Source organism: Pogona vitticeps, chromosome 9 (assembly GCF_051106095.1).
Source record: "Pogona vitticeps strain Pit_001003342236 chromosome 9, PviZW2.1, whole genome shotgun sequence".
NCBI classification, from domain to species: domain Eukaryota; kingdom Metazoa; phylum Chordata; class Lepidosauria; order Squamata; family Agamidae; genus Pogona; species Pogona vitticeps.
The window spans coordinates 21,790,985-21,812,069 of NC_135791.1; the positions used below are offsets into that span (position 1 = coordinate 21,790,985).

The window sequence follows — 21,085 nt, forward strand, 5'->3', positions numbered from 1 at the left end:
GCTGTAGAGGAATATTTTATTATTTATTTATTTAACTTATATGGCGCCCCCTCTACCCAAAGGTCTCTGGGCGGCTTACAACAATTAAAATTCAACTGAAACACAATAAAAGATAAAACATTGCTGTAGCAGTAGTATGGAAGAGTGCCTACAACCTCAAGGTGATGGTTGAAATAGCAGCCCCAATAAATAATGAGGAAGGAAAAGTTGTCATTATGCCCTCTTTTTTAAAAGGTCCTAGTGGTGCCTGTGAACTGGAAGTAATTCCATGATGACCTTTGGTGGTGAGTAGCCAGGCCCGGTCATTGAAACTAGTGTCACACCTCCTGTTTCCTACACAAACACCTGTGGCTGTCATAAGTAAAGGAAACAGGTTGGTAGCGTCCAATCAAGGCAGCGAGAGAGAAGAAAAGCCAGAGTTTTAAGGTGGGTTGGCAAGAAACAGCATCAAGGTGAAACAATGCTATGTCACGCCTTTGGGAGGGAGGGATGTCCTTTCCAATCTCGTGCTGCATGTTTGAAGATACCCAGTGTGATGGCCGAGGACTCAGGAGAACTGGGTTCGAATTCCCTTTGGCCATGGAAACACAACAGGGCGTGGAGCTGGTGAAACCACCCCTTAAATATCTCACTTACCTAGAAGGCCCTATTAAGATTGCTGTCCCTTGGTTCCAACATGGCAGCACATAGCATAACAACTGGCTCTTTGCGTGCCAGTGGTTGTCTCTTCCTCACCGGGAAACTGACCTGGTGATAACCTTCCCCAATACTTCTTATTTAACAAACTGGACAGGGAGGGTCACCAAATAAGCAGATAGTAGTCCTGACCAGTGTAGCACAAGCTTTTAAACCGCATTGTTGCACTATGTGCTCAGAGGCAAAGTTACATGCCATGCGCCCAGAGGAGAGCATGGTCTCACATGATCTTTGCGGCACTGGCTGCTAGGACGCATTTGTGCGTGAAATGCCGGTTGAGTCATTCTGTCCTCCTTTTTTTTACTTTTCTTCTCAAAAGTCTCTGAACCTCTTTGGCCGTGCATCAGAGCAGCCGCTTCACCCGCAGGGCGGCAGCAGGCAGAAGCAGCACATAGAGCCACAGAGAGCCTCCAACCGGCAGCATCCCGCGGTTGCACAATGAGGACGAGCAGCACTGGATGGTCGCATTCCGGCCCAGGCCCAGGCCCTCCGGCTTCTCCTTACAGAGTTTCTCCAGACTGCAGCTGCGCAACAAGGTTTGGCCTCCCTCTGGAAACAAACACACCCATAATGACATGAAATACACCGGTGCCTTGCTAGACAATGACAATCCATCCCACTGAAGTTGCTGTTTAGCGAAATCATTGTCTAGCAAAAAACATTTCCCCATTGGAATGCATTGAAACCTGTTTAATGGGGAAGAATCGTCATTATCTAGCGAAGATTGGCCATAGGAAAGCCGCTTTGCGAACCGCCGATCAGCTGTTTAAATAGCTGTCTTGTGAAGCTTAGGTCCTGAAAACACCCATTTTGTGAGCGCGTAAGGAGCTGTCAAAATCCCTGTCTAGCGAAAATCGGTTTGCGAAGCAGGGACCAAACATTGTCCAGCAAAAATCCCCCCTAGGAATCACTGTTTTGCAAATCACTATAGCGATTGCAAAAAGTCAATGTCTAGCGAAAAAACTGTCATGCAGGGTAACTGTCTAGCGAGGCACCACTGCATCCAGGCAGGGAGAGGACTGGCAGATCAGAAAGTAGAATTGTAAGGGTGAAACAATGCAGTAATGGCGATCCTTTATTCATGCTATTGATTAGCACTAATGGGAGGAGAAGGAGGGATGCTATCAAAGCTTAGAAAATTACTTTTTATAGTAATCTTTTATGCAGCTAGACACAAAAATAATGACTTTGTGCCACTTCCAATTTAAGGTGAGTCTTTTCAGAGTTTTCATGAGAGAGGGTACTCAGAAGTGGTTTAACTGCTAGATAGCTCGGTGGTTTAGGCATCTGGCTATGGAACTCAAGACCGGCAGTTCCATTCCCCATTGTGCCTCGTTGACATGGGTTGGACTCCATAATCCATAGGGTCCCTTCCAGCTCTACAGTTCTAAGGTGGTTGGTGGTGGTTATCATCTTCTTCTGGGAGCGTCCTGGGACTGTGCAGCTTGCCCAAGGCCACACAGGCTGGCTCATCTCCCTGGAGGCACAGTGGGGAATCGAACTCCGAACCTCTGGTTCCAAAGCTGGATCCCTAACTCGCTGAGCTGTCCAGCTTAGTTACAAAAGACACTTCCCTTATGCGACTAAGACATTTTGGTAGATCCATTCATTTCACTCCATGCCCAATTTTATTCCTTAAAAAGAAAGGCGATGGGATAGCTAAGGGGGTGGCATAACACTGGAAAGATTTCACGCAAAATATCTTTGGAGGGAAAAAAAAACCTCTGCAGAGGTAAATTAAAAGTAGCCAAGATCGATTTCTCACTGCACCAAAAATTATTCCATTTCTTCAAAAGAAGTTGGTTCTGAAATGCAACTTTATTACCTTATTCTTTTTTCAAAGAAAGCAAGTTCTAGGTTAGCTGCATTGCTAGTAAATTTTCCATTTCTGGTTGCCACCTGGGTCTGAGAAGCACTGAAGAAATAAACTGTGGCTACCTTAGTGAGGAAGAAGTGCGGATTTAAGAATAAAGTGATACTGATGCTATTGCCTGTATCCCATTCACTGCCTGCTTGTCTGTGCACATGGATACCTGTCTCACCTGTGACGTTCACACACATGTTCTGTTCTCCAACGCATTTGACACGAGTCCAGTTTCCCGAGTCACATTCACCTTGTCCTGAATCACAGCAGCTGGCACACTCCAAACTATTCTCAGGTTTCTGCTTCGTTCCTAGAGGACAAGAAGAAAATGGAAATCTAAAGCTGTGACTCGGCAATATTGTTTTCCAAACATTTGTCCTACAAGGAAGTTGTTTCGCCCACATGGATCTGCTCAACGCCGTTGCTCATTTTCTTCCCACTCTTCTTCCAAGATTTCAAGGTCCTCTTTATCCCCTTGATCCCAATTTCTTCCCTCTCAAAAACTCTTTGTGGTAGGCCAGGCGAAAGACATGGAGGCTGACCCAAAACCGCTCAAGGCAGAGTTTGTGAATTCACAGGGATTCGAACTCAGGGCTCAAATGTGATACTCTTGCTCAAGAACAGTGAAAGGTTTTTTCCTTATAACAGGCTGGGGGGGGGGTCAAAGATGGGTAAATGACAGGCAAAGGCAGAGGTAGTTAGAACCAGCAGAATGACAGGATTACCTAGATCTGTATGCGCTATTTCATCTTTTTCTCACTCATTTATCTCATTGTTTCAGAACCCCTCCCTGCGCTGTTTTCCCCCTCCTTGCTAGGATCATTTCCCCATTTCTCCCTCCAGACTCTTCAAATATCCTTTGAAAGTAACTAGGTTTTACTCATTACACCTAAATAGCTCTATACCCGAAAAGTAACTGTAACTATTACTTATATTGCATTTCACCCAAAAGTAACTAGTTGCCCCTAGTTGTGTTAATGTAGCTAGTTATTTCTCAGCTCTGGGTGTCAGTAACTCACTTTGGAAGCCTATCGTAGTATGTTAGGGCTTGGTGGCACTGATGCATTTGGCAATACTCCTCAGGCCATATCTTCTGTCCATACCTCACCGTATCTAAGTCAGGGATGTTGGCAAGTCTTTGAGTCTGCATCCCAAGTCTGAGTCTTTGGTACCAAGTCCCTATTAAAAACAAGATTTTTCCCTAGAAAAAAAGGGAGGAGGTGGGTGGGTTGCAAGTCACAAGTCAAGTCCAAGTCAATGGGGAAAAAAGGCTCGAGTGGAGTCTGTGTCACGTCTCTGGTGCAACTTAAGTTTGACTTGACAGTGACTCAAGTCCCCATCCCTGATCTAAGTTAGGAGAGCAGGAGGTTCAAGGGAAGTTACCTTGCTCTGAAAAGTGGCTGCAGATGCTTTTGATCCCAGGCTGGCCATCATTACACAAGGGAGTCGAACAGCAACTGATTTCCAGTCTCCCCGAAAGGTCTGGGAGCACATATTGCCGTTGGCACAGTGTCTCCAGAGCACATGTCCGGTAGGTCATTTTCCAGGCACCGTCGATCACTAGGAAGCAAAGGATGTAGCAAAGAATGTGTAACACCACCGACGGGAAAGGTAGGCATTCCCATCACCTTTACTGCCGTTCTAGAAAGAGGTCACTGCCTGATCGCTTCGATTTAAGGCTGAGTGTTGGTGGGCAGTTCAGAGGTTGTTGAATCATTGCCTCGGTGCATTCAGTCAGCATGGACGATGGTCAGGGATGCTGAAGCCTGTGGTTCAACAACATCTGGAGGGCATGAAGACTTCCCACGCCAGGGGGGACCTCTAGTGACTAACTGGAACTTGGTTCACAAGGGTGGTGGTGATTCCACTCTAGGTGTTCCCCAGAGGTATCGAAGCTGGCTGGATATCTCAGTGGGATAGTCATCTGGCTATGGAGCCAGAGGTTGGCAGTTCAGTTCTTCACTGTGCATCCCAGAAGAGCCAGCCTGGGTAGCCTTGGGCAAGCTGCACAGTCCCAGGGCACCCCCCCACAGAAGAAGGGAATGATAAGCCCCTTCCGAGTGGTCTCTACCCAGAGAACCTTGGAAATAGTCATCCTAAGCCAGAATTGACTTGACAGGACACAACTGTTGTTGGTGGTATTGTTGTTGCCGTCGTCATCGTCGTCGTTGTTGTTATCCAAAGTGCTGAATTTCAACTGCACAATTGATTCAGCATTTGGCTAACTCCTTTAAAACCTACGGTGGATTTTCCACTGCCACAACATCAGGGTCATCAGCCACCGCTATCAGCAACACAGCCCCAAGCACTGTGCAAGCAGCATCGAGGAGCATACGGCAAGGACAATCTGAACATCAAGAAAGGTCAGTGCAGAACGACCTAAGGCTTTTATGCAAAAAAAAAGTCAACCCCCTTGCCTTCTTTCTACATTCTCCATTAAGAGAGAGAGAGCTTCCCATTTATTCTCCTGCAATCTTTTCTGCTTAAAACACACACATAACCCTTTTCCAGAGAGGTCCCAGTTTACCAGTAAAATCCATGCACTGGTTCATGTCTCCCAGACACTTGATCCGGGTGGCATTCCCTTGGCCGCAATCTCCTGTGCCACGATCAAAGCAGCTGTAACATTCCATGCCGTTGGGTTCCTGGCGGTTGGTGTGAGGAGCTAGGACACCAAAGAAGAAGAATGGCATGTAAGGGTTTCTTTGGAGCCATTCCTTCGAGTCTCCCGTCCACACCTGGCTGCACCAAACTCTTGATCCGTTCCCTCTCTTACATTTACAGAAGTGGTATAGAGAAGCAGAACTACATGGGAGTTAATTCAAGAACTAGGGATGGTATTCTCAGATTTTTTAGGAATTCTCCTTACCTTACAAACCCCTTTTGTGAGCTTCTGTCCTCTCTACCATATACAACCATATACAAAACCCAGTGCAAATTGTTTTCTTCTTGCTGTTTTCTTTTTGAGGATGCATTTTCTTTCTTTCTTTCTTTCTTTCTTTCTTTCTTTCTTTCTTTCTTTCTTTCTTTCTTTCTTTCTTTCTTTCTTTCTTTCTTTCTTTCTTTCTTTCTTTCTTTCTTTCTTTCTTTCTTTCTTCCTTCCTTCCTTCCTTCCTTCCTTCCTTCCTTCCTTCCTTCCTTCCTTTCTCTTTCTCTTTCTCTTTCTCTTTCTCTTTCTCTCTTTCTTTCTTTATGACTGACTGGCTGACTGACTGACTTTTTTTGCCCCAAAATATGTAACCAGCTACTCTTCTGTTTGCTGCTAAATTTCCTTCTAGTTTTCTAAGGTGTAATTTTTTAAAAAAGTAGCAAACGTTTTCTACCCCAATTCCTGAGCTATCTCCTTTTAATTCTTATTCTGTCACTTTGAATGTGGAAGGACATCTGTACATGCTCAAATGAACTGTCTTCTTTTATCAGAAGCTACACAGGAAGTTAAAACATCAGTGGAAATGCCAAGCATGAAAAGACTTAGCTTCCAAGACTATCTAGCTGTCTGTTGTGGGTTAAGTTTTAAAAATCTGTACCAATGCAAGCTCTGCATCAAGAAAAAGGCCATTTGGAGGAACTAAACAAATTTAATCCAATTTGCACAGTTTTTGAGATTCCCCAAAACACTCTGCTTTTTTGTGATATTTTATATAATTTATGGATATCTTGGGAAGGACAAAAAGACCACCCTTGGAAAAATTTGAGTCACTTCTCCGGTTGCCGAGATTACACCCTGCCTTTCCTACACTTTCAGACCTGCACTAGACCACATGGGTGAGAAACTTGCTTTTTAGTGAAACAACAAAGGCCTAGATTTTTGCAAAGCTACATGCTACACATAGTACAACATTAGTAGAGCTTTTTTTAAAAAATGCTATGCTCACGTGGCATCACGTGGCAACCGTTCAGTCCAAAAACATGTGTGGATTCACTGTAAGCTAGTCAAACATGTCTGACTTAGTGCCAAAAAGATCCCTGAGGATCTCCCCCAGCTCTGCCTTCTGACACCCATTTATATTTTTACACGAGAGATTACATTCCTTCCATCCTCACTTACCACCTGTGAATTGGGTATTGCAGAGGTCTGAATCACAATAATATGTGTGATGAACCTCCCGGTCATCTTCTGAGTATACATTAGATGTCCGGTTGGATGCTCTCTCTGCTGAACAGCCCTTCATCACGTACTGAGCAATTTCGAGATCTGGAGGACAGAAAAACATTGGTTTAGGTATGCCAAGAGAGCCACCTAAGTACAGAAACAATGTCCTAAGAGGAGAACTGTTGGACACAATGCAGGATGAAAGTACTATGAAAGCATGAGGTAAAATTTAGAGCATTAGAAGCCTTCAGCATTCTCTCTCAGACTTAGAAAGCTATACCCAAGCAAGCCCCATCATTAGAACTTCTCTCTGAACAGGGAACTGGGGAATTACTACTGACACATTCAAAGAAAAACAACATTAATTCCTGACTCAGACCTGGATGTCTTCCCATCACCCTCTGTCCATGATCAGAGGCACTGTTTCCACACTGAGGAAAGCCACCCCTGCAAATACACAGTCTGAACTGTCCGTCATCAGGGATTAGCCCCAAATCTTCTTTCTGTACTTAGCCCCAGCTTTTGGGCACAAAAATAACAAGAAAGAAAATATATTCTAAACATGCACGAAAGGCTTCACTTTCAGTAGCGGAGGTTCATGGTCAGCCCACGTGCTTCTAACAATGGAGGAAAAAACACCACCCAGGTCTGGACAAGTGAGATTTAGCATTAAGCACTGGAGCTTTGTAGATATAAAACAAACTCGAGCCACTTAAACACTTTCAAACTCACCAGGTAACATAAACACTCCTGAGTACTTGTTTGAATCTGGGGAGAAAAAATTGAAAGCAGAAGATCAGAACATTTTTTTCTGACGTTCATATGATGCAAATCTGTCTTTCCCGAAAGATGTCCACCCATACCCCCCCCCCCGTTCCTCTCCTTCCTCTGGGTTGCCACACAGACAGACCCAGAAACAGGGCCTTCTCCGTTGTGGCCCCATTCCTTTGCGATGGTCTCCTCCCTCACAGCCTTCAAGAGGATGCTCAAAACCAGGCTGTTTCCCGAAGCCTTTAACATAGTATGATTAACTATCTTTAAATTGCCTGCTTGCCATTGTTTATTTTTTTATTGCTTTATTTGATGGTTGCTTTATTGATTATAGGTATCTCTTCTATTACATTTATAATAAAATGTTTTCCTTAACATTGGGATAGGCAGGCAGGCAGATCGATCAATCGATCGATCGATCAATAGAGTCCACAGTAGTTCTTGGGCTGGCATTTTAGCTGAGATGCTTTTATAAATTTCCTACCATTTTTAATTAACATGTTTTCCCACAGAGAATCTTAGAAATGGAAAGTACTTATTCCTTGTTAGAAAGTGATTCCTAAAGATGGCTTGACTCCATCAAGGAAACTACAGGGCCAAGTTTACAAAAATTGAGCAGCTCTGTTGAGGACAGGACATTTTGGAGGTCCCTGATTCATACGGTCGCCATGTTGGAAGCGACTTGATGGCACATAACAAGACAAATTAAAAAAAATTATTATCTGTTAGAAATCTATACCTAACAGCCATCAGGGACTGGAAAAATTGTTACATCAGCTAGAAGTCCCCCAGAACTGCATTGTTTGGGGAATTCTGGAATATTTATTTATTTATTTATTTATTTATTTATTTATTTATTTATTTATTTATTTATTTATTTACCTTATACTCTGTCTTTCTCCTCAAAAAGACCCAAGGTGGCAATAATCCCCCCAAAACTTTTTTTGCTACAAAGAGCCATGCTTAACATGGTTCTGTAGAAAATCAAAGCAGCTACTGAAACATGTTGTAAAAAATTTGGCATGTTTATTTTAGCCCTGGCTGAAAATATTTCAGAACAATATTACTGGCATGAGGGATATTTCTTCTTAAAGTTTTGTCCATGTTTTTCCTCTGCTTTTATTTGTTTATTTAGAGTTCTAGGATGCCATCACTTAATTTTATACTGGTAGCTTTCCGTGTCGACTTTACCTCTGGTGAATATGATGTATTAATTAAAAGATCTTTACCCCTTTTAATTCAGCAAGAGGGTACTCCCGTAAAAATTCTGTTTGTTTGGTTTTTTAAGCATTCATGTGAGGTATCATCTGAAAGATCGCTCTAAATAACACGCAAAGAATAATATTTGGAATTTCTTAAGCCTTTTCAGAAATCTCTTCCATGCTTATCATGAGAAAAGGCCATCACATGAGGGGATGCTCTGTTCTTGGGCCTTGAGAAAAGCTTCTTACAGAAAAGTTTGATGGTGGATGAGAAGCAGGAACGGTCTTTGGGTGCACACAGCTGCTCCGACTGGACGCATTCATGGAACATCCCCACGCACTGGTAGCATTGCAGGCCATCGGCTGGAACAAATAAATAAATAACTGTGCCTGTTATTCCAGGGAAAGCTGATATTTATGCTAGCAAACTGCAGGGAGCAATGTATTATTCTACCACTGACAAACTAGCCGAGAGCAATGCTTGGAAACCATTTTTCTATTCTGTTTCTTTGTCTTGTTTTGTTTAGACCACAAGTCCCAGAATCCACAGCTGGCATGGCCAACGTGATGCGGGCCACTTCAGCTGGGGAGTACAAAGGGGTTGCTAGGCAACCCTCCTTACAGAATAGCGTGATATGAAGCTGCCTTGTCCTGAGCAAGCTGAAAGGACTGTGCCTGGATCTAGCTGAACTAAGTTGAACCAAGAGCTGCCTAACATGCTGAGGGCTTAAACAAATAATTAAAACGGCCTTATGGTGCCTCCATCCAGAAGCCAGACAATCAGGCAGAAACAAAAGAAAAATGAGAAAACAAAGAAGTCAAAAACGTTGTGGCACCTCAAAGACAAACTGTTATATTTTAATATGAGCTTTCATGAACAAGTCCACTTCCTCAGACATAAGGACTGCAAATATTTAGACATTTATACAGAGACTATTATTTGTGTACAAATTGTTGACCTGACAATGGCCCTCAGGACCTGTGTTTATATTCAGTTCCCTTCCAGGAAGCATTGTTCTATAAACAATCACAATGAATGGTGGCTAAATTAATCCTAAACTATAGATAACAAGGGGGGACAACATGATAATGATTTCTCTAATCATCAGTGGGGCTTGTGAGATGGCACAGGTCAGTTAGTAAGGAAATATAGCTGAGAATACAGAAAGTACAACACTATATTTTACATTTGATAATGGCCTAAGAAATCTTGACTTACATTGAGTCCACTGAGATGGGTTTTAAAATATGTATATATTTTATCTCTGCTGCCTCTCTCTGGATTTTGGTCCTGTAATTTTTCTTCTCCAGAATGGCAACTTTCAGATCTTGTGCAGTGTCCTTGGTAAATGACTGAGACCCTACACAATTTCCTCTAATCCCGCCCCCCACTGGCAAAGGTGATCTTTGCTCTAAATAGTGGGTTTGAGGACACATAGCATCTGGAAAGCAATTTCCATCAGCGTAATGTTGTAGGATGGCAGAGGAACGATGGGAAACACACTCTAAGACTTCTCTCTTTTCTTTTATTCTATAGATAAAATGCAATCCTACAATCGAACTCTTTCTTACCTGAAGCAAACAGCAAGCAAAAGAAAGCAGCTCTCTCCAGCAGAAACCTGTTTGTCTGACAGCTTCTCGTCCATTCACCCATGTTCTTTGTTTGATTGGAAAATGGTTTCTTCCCCTGACAATAAAGGTGTGCTTTTTAACAGCTACTCCAATTGACTGGTCAGAAAATGTACTCAGTTGCGTAGAGCCAAGAGCGGGCTCAGTGAACAGCTACAATCCCGTATCCAAAGATGAGAGAGGCTCAAGATATGGTGGAAAATACAATCCTTCCCTCTTGGAAAATTCTCCACCCTTGATCTTCAGAGATATAAGGAGAGGGTGTCAGCCCGAGGTGAGTTTACGACATATTTTTCACTGCTTAGCAAATATAAGGCTTGTTAATCTGTTCTCTCTTTTTGGCACAAATAGTGGACTTCAAGATGCTGGAGATGTTCTTCAGTCTTCTTTTGTTCACTGGAATGAAAATCAGTAGGATAGAGTCAGGAAAAAACATTTAAACATAAGCACAGTCCCGTAATGATTTGCACACAACAATGCCTCTTTGTTCCAAAAGCATTTACTTCTCATACATTTATGTTGCTACCCTTGTCTGAAAACAGCCTAGTCACAAACACAGGGGAAAGTCCAGGGTGCAACTAGATGGGTATTTGTCCTGTTGTTTGGTCTGGAGACAGGCTGGTTTGCTTCCTTTCCCTGTGAACACATGATATAAGTGCTGCTGCGAACCAGTCTGTACTGATGAATCCCTACCAGCACCTTTTTTGGCTGTCTGTCAGGGGCTCTTTTTTTTTTTTTAGTGTGAGGAAGATCACTCCGTTTTGGTTCAGTTCAAGCACACGCGATCGCTGAGATCAACCAAAGTGGGTGGCGTAAGCGGATGGCCTGAGCAATTTCCCAATATTGTTAAGTGGCTTAAGCTCTCTGTTTAAGCCACTTAACAATTTTGGGAAATTGAAAACTTCCTCCACTCCTCTGTGAGAGGGAAGAGAAGAGGAGAAAAGGTTGACACAGGGAAATAAAAGGTAGTAGAAGTGTTTCATTTGAATAGACTCTATTATGGACCCATCGAAGACTAGTTAAACAGAACTGAAACAATATCCCATCACACTTGGAGCACTGCTTTGTGGGTGTTACTAATGCAATTGACCATCTGGCCCCTATAACATCATCCAAGTACTATGGCCTCCAACATATAGACAACTGCAACGTGAAAAACATACATCACCAAAGGAAGAAGACGAAAGAGGATATCAAAAACCAAAAACAAGGCATCACACACACAAAAATAGAAAATAGAACGCCAATTCTCATAAAATTATATACGCAAATATATATATGTGCAGATGGTAAAATTAGATTATTATTTTTAATGATTCAAAGGAAATTGCAAATATATCTCATTGAAGTTGGGAAGAGAGGGACACTGTCTCTGGTGAGCTTGCTGTCCAAATGTCACGTCTGGACGGCAAACCTCTAGGTCTCCCTCCTTGTGTCCAGGCTTAGACTGACCAGCCCTTCATGGAGGGGACAGCTTCAAGAAGAGGTTTTCTGGCAGCTTCAAAACTTAATTAAAAATGAATGCATGGCTATGTTATTGACATGGCAGCCTGAATCATCCCCTGATACGTTTTGTGTACACACAAACAACCCCTTCTTTTTTTGTTATGTTAGGTGGACCAAAAATGGGTGACCAAGGTCAGTTTCAAGTCCTTCTCTCTCAATCATTTTAGATCTGACTCATGCTTCTCCTACAGACATAACATGGGCACATGGCCGAGTCTCAAGGCAAAGTGACCAGACTCGGACAGCACCATAGGGAGAAAGAGGAGATTAAGGAAGCAGCTGCGACGGATACAGGAAGAGTTTTCAAAGTGTATGGAGTGGCTGTATCTGGTTCTGCTTTGGCCATCAACCATATTGAGCCTCACTCGTGGATTGCACCAATAAAAGCAAGCTTTGAAAAGCCTTCCACCAACACACCCACTCAACCTTGGCAATGCCACACAGAGGGTTTAGAAAACAAACAGTTATAGAGAGGTGATGTGAGCGATGAAGCAAGGTGTGACCTTGCCTTCCACAGAAATACCTGCAAAGTTATAACCCCTAACGAGCTGCTGCTTTAACGAGCAGGCCACTCCCCTTCCTGTCCCTCAGGCTGCATTCAGTAACCTTTTACAATTAAAATTTTCCACTCTCCAAATTGCTTTTCAAACAAGATTCAGCTTCCCAGAGTTTTTCCCCCCCTCATTTTTGTTGCTGTTGTTAAATCTTTCTCACTGGCAGGACTGTTTTTATTACAATCATTTTGTTTGAGTTTTAGATTATAATGTTATTTTACTTGTATTTGTATATTCAGCCACCGTGAGTCCTACTTTTCATGGCAAGAAGATACTGAAATGTAATAAGTAAAGAAATATAATCCCTAACATTAGGTATACATAATTCTCTTGTCAAGACTCAACAACAATATCTCAGTATGCCTGGATTTTGATGAAACTCTTCCACACTGATTTTGTTGTTGTTTAGTCATTAAGTCATCGCCAGAAAGACAAACGAGTCAGTCTTAGCTCAAATCAAGCCTGAACTTTCTCTGGAGACAAAAATGTTGATTCTGAGATTGTCCCTACTTTGGGCATATCATGAAAAAGTAAGATTCTCTAGAAAAGACCATAATGTTGGGAAAGGTGGAAGGCAGCAGGAAAAGAGGAAGACCAAATACAGGATGGACTGACCCTCTCAAGGAAACCACAGGCTTGAGTTTGCAAGAGCTGAGCTGAGCTTTTGAGGACAGAACAGGCTGGAGATCAGTCATTCATCGTGACACCTTAAGTTGGAAGCAACTGACAGCACATAACAACAAATAATTAGGAATATTTTACAGTTCCTTCTCAACCCCACAGACACAAACTGACCAAAGTCCCCTTTTTTTTTTCATAAACAGAGAGTAAACAGTTTGGGATTTAAACAGTTCAGACATGGGATAAAAGGAAACTGATAGATAACTGACAAATTGATCACCCTAAACTCCAACCTACTGTCCCAAGTAGCATGAGAGAATTTTGAACTTCCACACCACACCTCTTCCCTGAATCAACAACACTCTGATCAAGGGACCAACCGTGTGATTCTCTGTAAAGTAGTTTACTCTGCCCCTATGCTTCCGTGTTGGAATGCCATCCCAGCTTATCTCCACAATTTTAAAAGAACCGAGTCAAGCAATTTTAACTCTGGCTCCTTTATTGCACTGTCTCCTACTTCTAGGCAAGCCCTTTATTGTGATCACATTTTTTTCAAAAAATAGACAGGGCTTCTGTCACCCATGGCACTCTGTACCATGGAGCAGAGCACGGCAGGCCCTCCTGTCTTCCACTGCCTCCCAGAATTGGGTCAAATTCATGTTGGTCACTTCAATGACACTGTCCAACCATCTCATCCTCTGTCGTCCCCTTCTCCTCCTGGCTTCACACTTTCCCAACGTCAAGGTTTTTTCCAAGGACTCTTTTCTTCTCATGAGATGGCCAAAGTATTGGAGCCTCAGCTTCAGGACCTGTCCTTCCAGTGAGCACTCAGGGTTGATTTCCTTCAGAATGGATATGTTTTATCTCCTTGCAGTCCAGGGGACTCTCAAAAGTCTCCTCCAGCACCACAATTCAGAAGCATCAATTCTTCAGTGGTCAGCCTTCTTTATGGTCCAACTCTCACTTCCGTACATCGTTACTGGAAAAACCATAGCTTTGACTATGTGGACCTTTGTTGGCAAGGTGAGGTCTCTGCTTTTTAAGATGCTATCAAGGTTTGTCATCGCTTCCCTCCCAAGAAGCAGGCATCTTTTAATTTTGTGGATGCTGTCACCATCTACAGTGATCATGGAGCCCAAGAAAGTAAAATCTGTCACTGTCTCCATATCTTCCCCTTCTATTTGCCAGGAGGTGATGGGACCAGTGGCCATGATTTTAGTTAGTCTGTACCAGTAATTAAACAGTTTTCATGGAGGAACCATGAGCAACCTATGACACATGACCTGAGGTGTGATTCTGACCAACTATGAGAGTCTCCGAAGTAAAGAGATGGACATGCATGATGATGCCCTCACTTAAAATGTTCTCCCTTTGCCATCTCTAAGTTGGCTTCTGTTTTCTTATCCGAAGGTAACCCAAAGAGCTGCTGTTTCTGTTAGTCACATCTTGCCTTAAGATAAATAACACATTTTAAAAAACTAGAGAAACAAATAAACCATAAAACTCTAAGCTGGAAAACCCTTAAATGGGTGGCTAATGGCCCTCTCTGCCTGGAAGCAAATTTAACAAGCCAAGGTCACAGACAAGGAATTTCTAGGGGGAAAATTAGATTTGAGATAAGAATATCCTTGAATCAAGTTCAAACTAATGTCTGTATAGCTGGTGACCCGCAAAGTCAAATTCAACTCACCGGTCATCTGAGACGACCTCAGTAAACTTGCTTTTTGCCAATAGGATGTTTTTCTTTTCTGTTTGAGGTCCCAGCCAGGTCACAATGGCTATAATGTTATGGATGTCTACGCTGGCCAATATCCCACAACAACTGAGAAATACATTTTTGATTGTGGGTTCAATGTAGCATTGCTTAGTGTGAAAATTACATGCCGGCTGGGGATTACAGGAGGGTTATTCCCCAAAAGTATCTTTTTTTTCCAAGCTTACGTCAAGATCCTTGCGGCACAGAAGCCTGGTCTGTACATACATAGGAACTAGTAAAGACTTCTATGCCACTGGGGTGGTGAATTATTCTGAATTTTGAAGGAGCTTCCTAACGTAAGGATAAGGTGTTGTTGTTTTTTTTACAAATCCCATAACTTTCTATTCTGAGAGCTCTATTTGTCAGACAGACACCTTATAGATCCTAAATATGGCTCGCCTGGGAGGAAGGCCTCAATTTGAAAGCTAGTGCTGGGGCAGCAACAGCAAGCTTGGGTAGAGTTAGGCCTAGCACAGCCTCAAAGCCTTTCCTTTGAGACCTTTCTCCCAGGTGGCGCGCATTTAGGTTTCTGTCTGCCAGATGGGACTCCCAGAATGCAGGATTATGGGAACTGCGGAAAAAAAATCCCATCCCTAAAGTACAGTGGGGTCTCGACTTACAAACTTAATCCATATTGGAAGGCAGTTTGTAAGTCGAAAAGTTTGTAAGTCGAATCAGCATTTACCATAGGAATGCACTGAAAACCAATTAATCTGTTCCGGCTGTTTTTGGTTCTTAGGTTGAGGGGCATTTCCCATAGGAACTAAGGCAAAGCCGGTTAATCCGTTCCTACCACTAGGGGCAGAATTTCTTTCTTTCCTTCCTTTTAACCTAAGATGACTTAGGTTAAAAAAAAGGAAAGAAATGAGGGAGAGAAGGAGGGAACAGACACCTTTTCAACAGAACACCCTGAAAAGCACATTTTCAGCCAAGACAAGTACCTTCTGGAAAAAACCAAGCACCTTTCAGACAACAGATCACCTTGAAAAGCACCTTTTAAATCAAGACAAGCCAATACTAGCACCTTTTGGGGAAAGGGGGGGCAGCAAAGGAGGGAGGGAACACCTTTTAAAAATCCAAAAATCAAAAATTAAAAGAGCGCCAAAATATAAAAACACAGTCCGTACCGCACTGTACCAGGCAATACCAGCAGTACCAGGCAGTACCAGGCAGTCTGAAGACTGTCTCCAAATCCACTCTCAAAACATTGGGAAGAGCGAGGAAGCAGATAAGCACCCTCTTCACTGGCCAACGGTTAACTGAAAGTTCAAACTTCATGCTTTCCCCACCTCAAACACGTTTTTTTTGGTTTGTAACTCGAATCTAAGTGTGCAAGTCGAGTCAATATTTTTCTATCAGAGTGGTTTGTAAGTTGAAATGTTTGTAACTCGAGCCGTTTGTAAGTCGAGGTTGACTGTAGTGGGGGATTGGGTTCAGCACCATGGAAAGCTCCTTTGAAATTTAGACTTTCAAAAAAGTCATCAGCCTTTATTGACAGGGATCCCTTTCATGCATTTATGGTTATTTATAATCATAAATACCTGCACTTTTAGATTATACATCCCAAAATTCCCCAACTGGCATGGCTAAAAAAAAAGCCCAATTCTCAAGCTTGGGCAGAATTTTGACTTAACAGTGTTTTAAATTAAGAATGATTGTATAGTTTTAGTTGTCCCACACCCTGGGTCCTCGATGGTGGGAAAGGTGGCATATAAATAAAATAAACAAACCACCTTTGGACTACAACTCCCAGGTTCCCCTGAGCAGCAAGGCAACCTGTGAGATTCTGGGAGTTGTAGTCCAAAACCACAAATCTTTTATTCCACATCCAGAAAACCATAACTCTTTACTTAACCATTCAAAAGAACAATAACCATGCTCATTGAAGTAGATTTGGAGCAGAGCTGTTCAAAGAACACAAGGGAGAAACCATCCAAATGACTGATTCTTTAATTAGTTTAAAGCAATGCAATTACCCATAGCCACTTAATTTTTGCAATTACGAAGTTATTTTTTTATTTGTGACAAGTAACACCTAAGTTGCTTAGGAGTAACTAGTAACACCTAATTACTTTTAAGGGCATTCTAGAAGCATTCTAGAAGCATTTTGATAAGAATTCTTCAGCTTTTACTGACATTCTGTTACCAATCCTAATCAGCAAAGGAAACAGTCTTTGATTTCTGTATTTTGTGTGTGTGTGGGGGGGGGGGGTTTGTTAATATTTCCAAAGTGCACTATCAGAATTGGCCAGTAGAGGGAATCAGGACGTGCTTGAGGGTATTTTTCTGGTCAGCTGGTAATGAAACAACACCATTGTGCAAGATGACTTGTTCGCTCCAAGCAATGAAAGTGGTAACGACATGCTAGTTGCTGCAAAGCAACAAGTGGCTTTTAAATATCTCAGGGGTTTAAGTCTCTGGTTGCAGAGCCAGAGGCTGGGAATTTGATTCCCCACTGTGGCTTCTTGACAGGGGCCGGATTCAGTTATCCATAGAGTCTCTTCCAGCTCTGCAGTTCTAAGAGGAGGAGGAGGAGGAGGATGAAACACTCCAAGCTCTGCTACAAAGGGACATGCAAACACAAATCCCACCCACACTCACACCAGTAAGTGAGAAATGGATGCCAGCTAGTGATCAACAGCTGGAGCAGATTCAGGCCAATGTCAAAGAAAAATTAGACTGATTACATGATAAGGCGTCCAGAAGTTCTATTCTCACTACACCCTTCTTTAAAGCCCTGACCAGTTTTATGTGACTTAAGCCAACACCTCCTTCTGGGCCTGACCCAAGACTGGAAGCAATCACACTGTGCAAATGACTTGTTTTCTTTCCTTTCCTCCCACATCTTTCATATAGCAACCCAGGATTATTCGCCTCTGGAGTTTTTATGCAATTATATATTGAGAAAAGCAGGTTGCCTCTCTCTCTCTCTCTCTCTCTCTCTCTCTCTCTCTCATTCTCTCTCTTGGCCCACAGCAACCTCTCTGGGTGTGAAAAGGGCTTTCAGAATCAAATAGTGTTTCTCCTTTTCTTACAATATGCCTCAAAGTCATCTGACAAGATTGGAGAAGAGGGGGAGAGGGTTACGGGGAGAGTAGAAAACCAAAGCAATATCCTCCTGGCTTGGAAGGCACACAGGGGCTCTTCAACTGTTGGCCATGGAGAGATTAATCCCTAGCTCATTTCTGCACATTGCATGCCAGCAGCTGACCTAGCCTTTGACTCCAGCTAATTACAGTTTGCAACCCTCTTGTAGCAGAAAGTAGAGGAGGCAGATTTAAGCCTGCAAATGAAATGTCCTTGCAATATTCCAGACATCAGATTTATAAGGGTTTGGGGACCCTTTGGGTGCTTGAGCACATTTGTCTTCAGTGGATGGATTACAGAGGAAAACTCAGTTGCAGTCCGACTAAAGATTAATCGCACCCATGTGACACGGCAAGCATTTTTCAAAGCAAAAAGAAAAAAGGTGGAAGAAGGCTCTGAGATGCTCAACTGCAGTGGCCTCCAACCTTGGGCCTCCAGATGTTCTCGGACTGCAACTCCCAGAAGCCTTCACCACCACCTCTGCTGGCCAGGATTTCTGGGAGCTGAAATCCAAGAACATCTGGAGGCCCAAAGTTGGGGACCACTGCTCTACTGCAGTGGGAATTCCTGATCTTGGGCCATTAAATGTTTTTTCCTTTCAGCTCCCTGAAACTCCACCAATATGGTCAATGGTCAAGGATTCTTTCAACACTAGATCACAACATCTGGAGAACCAAGATCAACAACATACTGGATCAGCAACATCTGGAGACCCAATATCAACAATGTACTGGATCGGCAACATCTGGAGAACCAGTATCAACAATGTGCTGGATAAGCTACATCTCGAGAACCAAGAGCAACAACATACTAGACTGGCAACTAGGAGATTAGGATCAAGGACACCCAAATGCAAGTATCTGCACAGTCCTAAATCTCATTTTGTGGCCATGAGCCAGTTGCTCTCTCTCAGCCTCACCAGCCTCAAAGGTTTCTTGTAATTATAAAATAAGCTGCAGAGTTTACTTCCCCCCATAGCCACAACATTTTGCTTATTCACATAGCACACAACTCATCCCATTTTGCTCTCCACATGCTGTTTCTGTCCTTGGAATTTTCACAACCCTTCCATGATTTTTTTTTTTGGAAAAGATTTATTACAGTTTCTGAACAATATTGATACAGGTGTACTGTACCTGCCTGGCTCTATACCTTTCGCTAATAGAAGTGGTTTCCTCCTCAGGACCCCATAGATCGTTAAGCATTTTAAGCCGTATCTCTTCCTGCTAGAAAAATACCAAGTGGACATTTACTGACTTGGGACAGTGATCTCTCTAGCCAGTGCTTCTCAAACTTGGGTCCCCAGATATTCTTGGACCGCAACTCCCAGAAGCTCTCGCCAGCACAGCTAGTGGCGAAGGCTTCTGGGAGCGGAAACATCTGCAGACTGAAAGTTGAGGACTAGTGACCTAGCTTAATGTCAACACCGACTCAGGAAGAAGTTCCCCTTCTGGGGAACTGGGAAGTTCCTCTTCCCAACCTGATCTGGAGATAACATGGGGGAAAAAATCAGGTGCTTCCTGCATAGAACACCAGTGGCCTCCCACAGACGCTGTCACTATAAACACATATGATAAATGTGATAAAGTTGCAAATGAGTGTGGCGCTATTTTTCAGCAGCAGAATTTTTCATCTTAGATAGAAGAACAGATTTTCCAGGAAAGAAATGGGTGGTCCTTCATTTTCTCTCCTTTGACAACGCAGGCACCTAGTTATATTTCAAGAGGCTAATTTTTAACATAGACCTACAAACCACACAAGATATTTATTCTGGAACTTTCAGTCCTACCTGGTGGGGGAAGGGATATGAAGGTACTTTTTTGAGATTTTTTTATATATATAAAGTAGCCTCAGTCTCTTTCCTAGGATCCTGATGCGTGACCTCCTCCATCTTCTAGGACAGCAGCAACGGCTATATTATGGCTTGAGACTTGGGCTCTCTCTATAAACACACATAATAAATCACAGGTGACCAGCTAAACTCCTCCTTCATCTCCTGCAGTTACGACACTATAGCCTAGTGTGTGGCATGATAATCAATGTGGCTCTCCGTTCAATAACACATGGCCACACAGCAGTTGATGCAAGATGTAAGCAAGAAAACAACATCGTAATAGTGCCTTGGAAATGAAATAGGAGCACATGCATCATCTGCTTGTGTGGATTGCCCTGGGCGGCGTGTAACTTTAAAGTGTGGTGCTGGAGGAGAGCTTTGTGGATACCCTGGACTGGCAGAAAGATAAACAAGTGGATCAAATCAAGGCTGAATTATCTCTGGAGGTAAAAGTGCTGAAGTGGAAACATTCCTACTTTGGACACATCATGAGAAGGCAGGATTCTGTGGAAAAGACAATAATGCTGCAAAATTGGAAGGCAGGAGGGAAAGAGGAAGACCAAATATGAGGTGGACTGACTCCCTAAACGAAGCCACAGGATTAAGTTTGCAAGAGCTCAACAGGGCTGCTGAGGAAAGGAGATTCTGGGGATTGCTCACTCATGGTGTTGCCATAAGCCTAGGGAGATTTGACGGCACATAACCACAATAACAAGCATTGGAAGGAAGGAAGGAAGGAAGGAAGGAAGGAAGGAAGGAAGGAAGGAAGGAAGGAAGGAAGGAAGACTGAGAGAAGCATATGGAAGGAGATGGTTAAGGTGAAATAATAATCTTCCAATATCCTGAAGTGGCTCACTTATGCCATATAGGAATTTCAACCAGAGGGAGCCAAACCAAATAGGGTCACTTGAACTCCAATATGCCATTTGGATGTGAGAATCACATCAACCTGTGTATTGCAGCTCGAGCCAGCCCCAAGCAGCCCTCTTTCGCTCACGCCAACCTGCTCCAAAGGAGCCCAGGTAGACAAGCCCTGTGGTTTGCCATCCAGATTTGGGACCCCTTTGTGAGGAGACCGTCACGATGCCCTGCCTGAAGCCACCTCCACACCTGCTACAGTAGCTCAGGTGAGACCTCGGCAGAGTCTCTTACCTTGGACTCCGGCTTCGGAACCCCTCCTGTTTGAGGCTGACGCTTCGCCTTCAGTCCCATAGCATCTCCGTTCCTCACTTCTTGACTGCACAAAGGGCGCTCCCATAATAAACTACCAAGTCGCCAAGCCTCGTCATTACCATAATTACCTTGCATCTCCGGAACATGCAGCCCTTTCACGAGAGACGCCGTCAGGCTCCTGCTCACCTCTGAGAATAATAAACCAAGCACTGAGCCGAGGACTGGAATAGCTGCTGGAGTCTCTATGACAAAAAGAAAAGTCACATTAAAGGAGAGCAGGGCTTCTGTGCCTTTAAAGA

At 43.2% G+C, this 21,085-nt stretch overlaps 1 protein-coding gene across 2 annotated transcripts; it reads right to left on the reverse strand.

The window, feature by feature from the left end:
* LOC110090695 (urokinase plasminogen activator surface receptor) lies at positions 1-21,085 on the reverse strand. Of its 2 annotated transcripts, none has more exons than XM_072979893.2 (9): positions 20,915-21,085; positions 10,199-10,651; positions 8,876-8,989; positions 7,386-7,421; positions 6,609-6,755; positions 5,088-5,225; positions 3,944-4,120; positions 2,739-2,870; positions 1-1,245 (listed from the first exon to the last, which is right to left on the reverse strand). In XM_072979893.2, the coding sequence occupies exons 2-9, from the start codon at positions 10,278-10,280 to the stop codon at positions 1,040-1,042; spliced, it is 1,032 nt and encodes a 343-aa protein (XP_072835994.2). In that variant the 5' UTR covers positions 10,281-10,651; positions 20,915-21,085; the 3' UTR covers positions 1-1,039. The 2 variants fall into 2 exon arrangements, with proteins under 2 accessions (XP_072835994.2, XP_020670108.3); XM_020814449.3 differs by lacking the exon at positions 20,915-21,085 and adding an exon at positions 20,766-20,890.

Coding starts and splice junctions, on each gene's coding strand:
- LOC110090695 (XM_072979893.2), bottom strand. CDS start 10,280: ATGGGTGAATGGACGAGAAGCTGTCAGACAAACAGGTTTCTGCTGGAG. Junction 5,226..6,608: donor CAATACCCAATTCACAGGTG/GTAAGTGAGGAT, acceptor TTGGTGTCCTAG/CTCCTCACACCAACCGCCAG. Junction 4,121..5,087: donor CCAGTGCATGGATTTTACTG/GTAAACTGGGAC, acceptor TTTGCTTCCTAG/TGATCGACGGTGCCTGGAAA.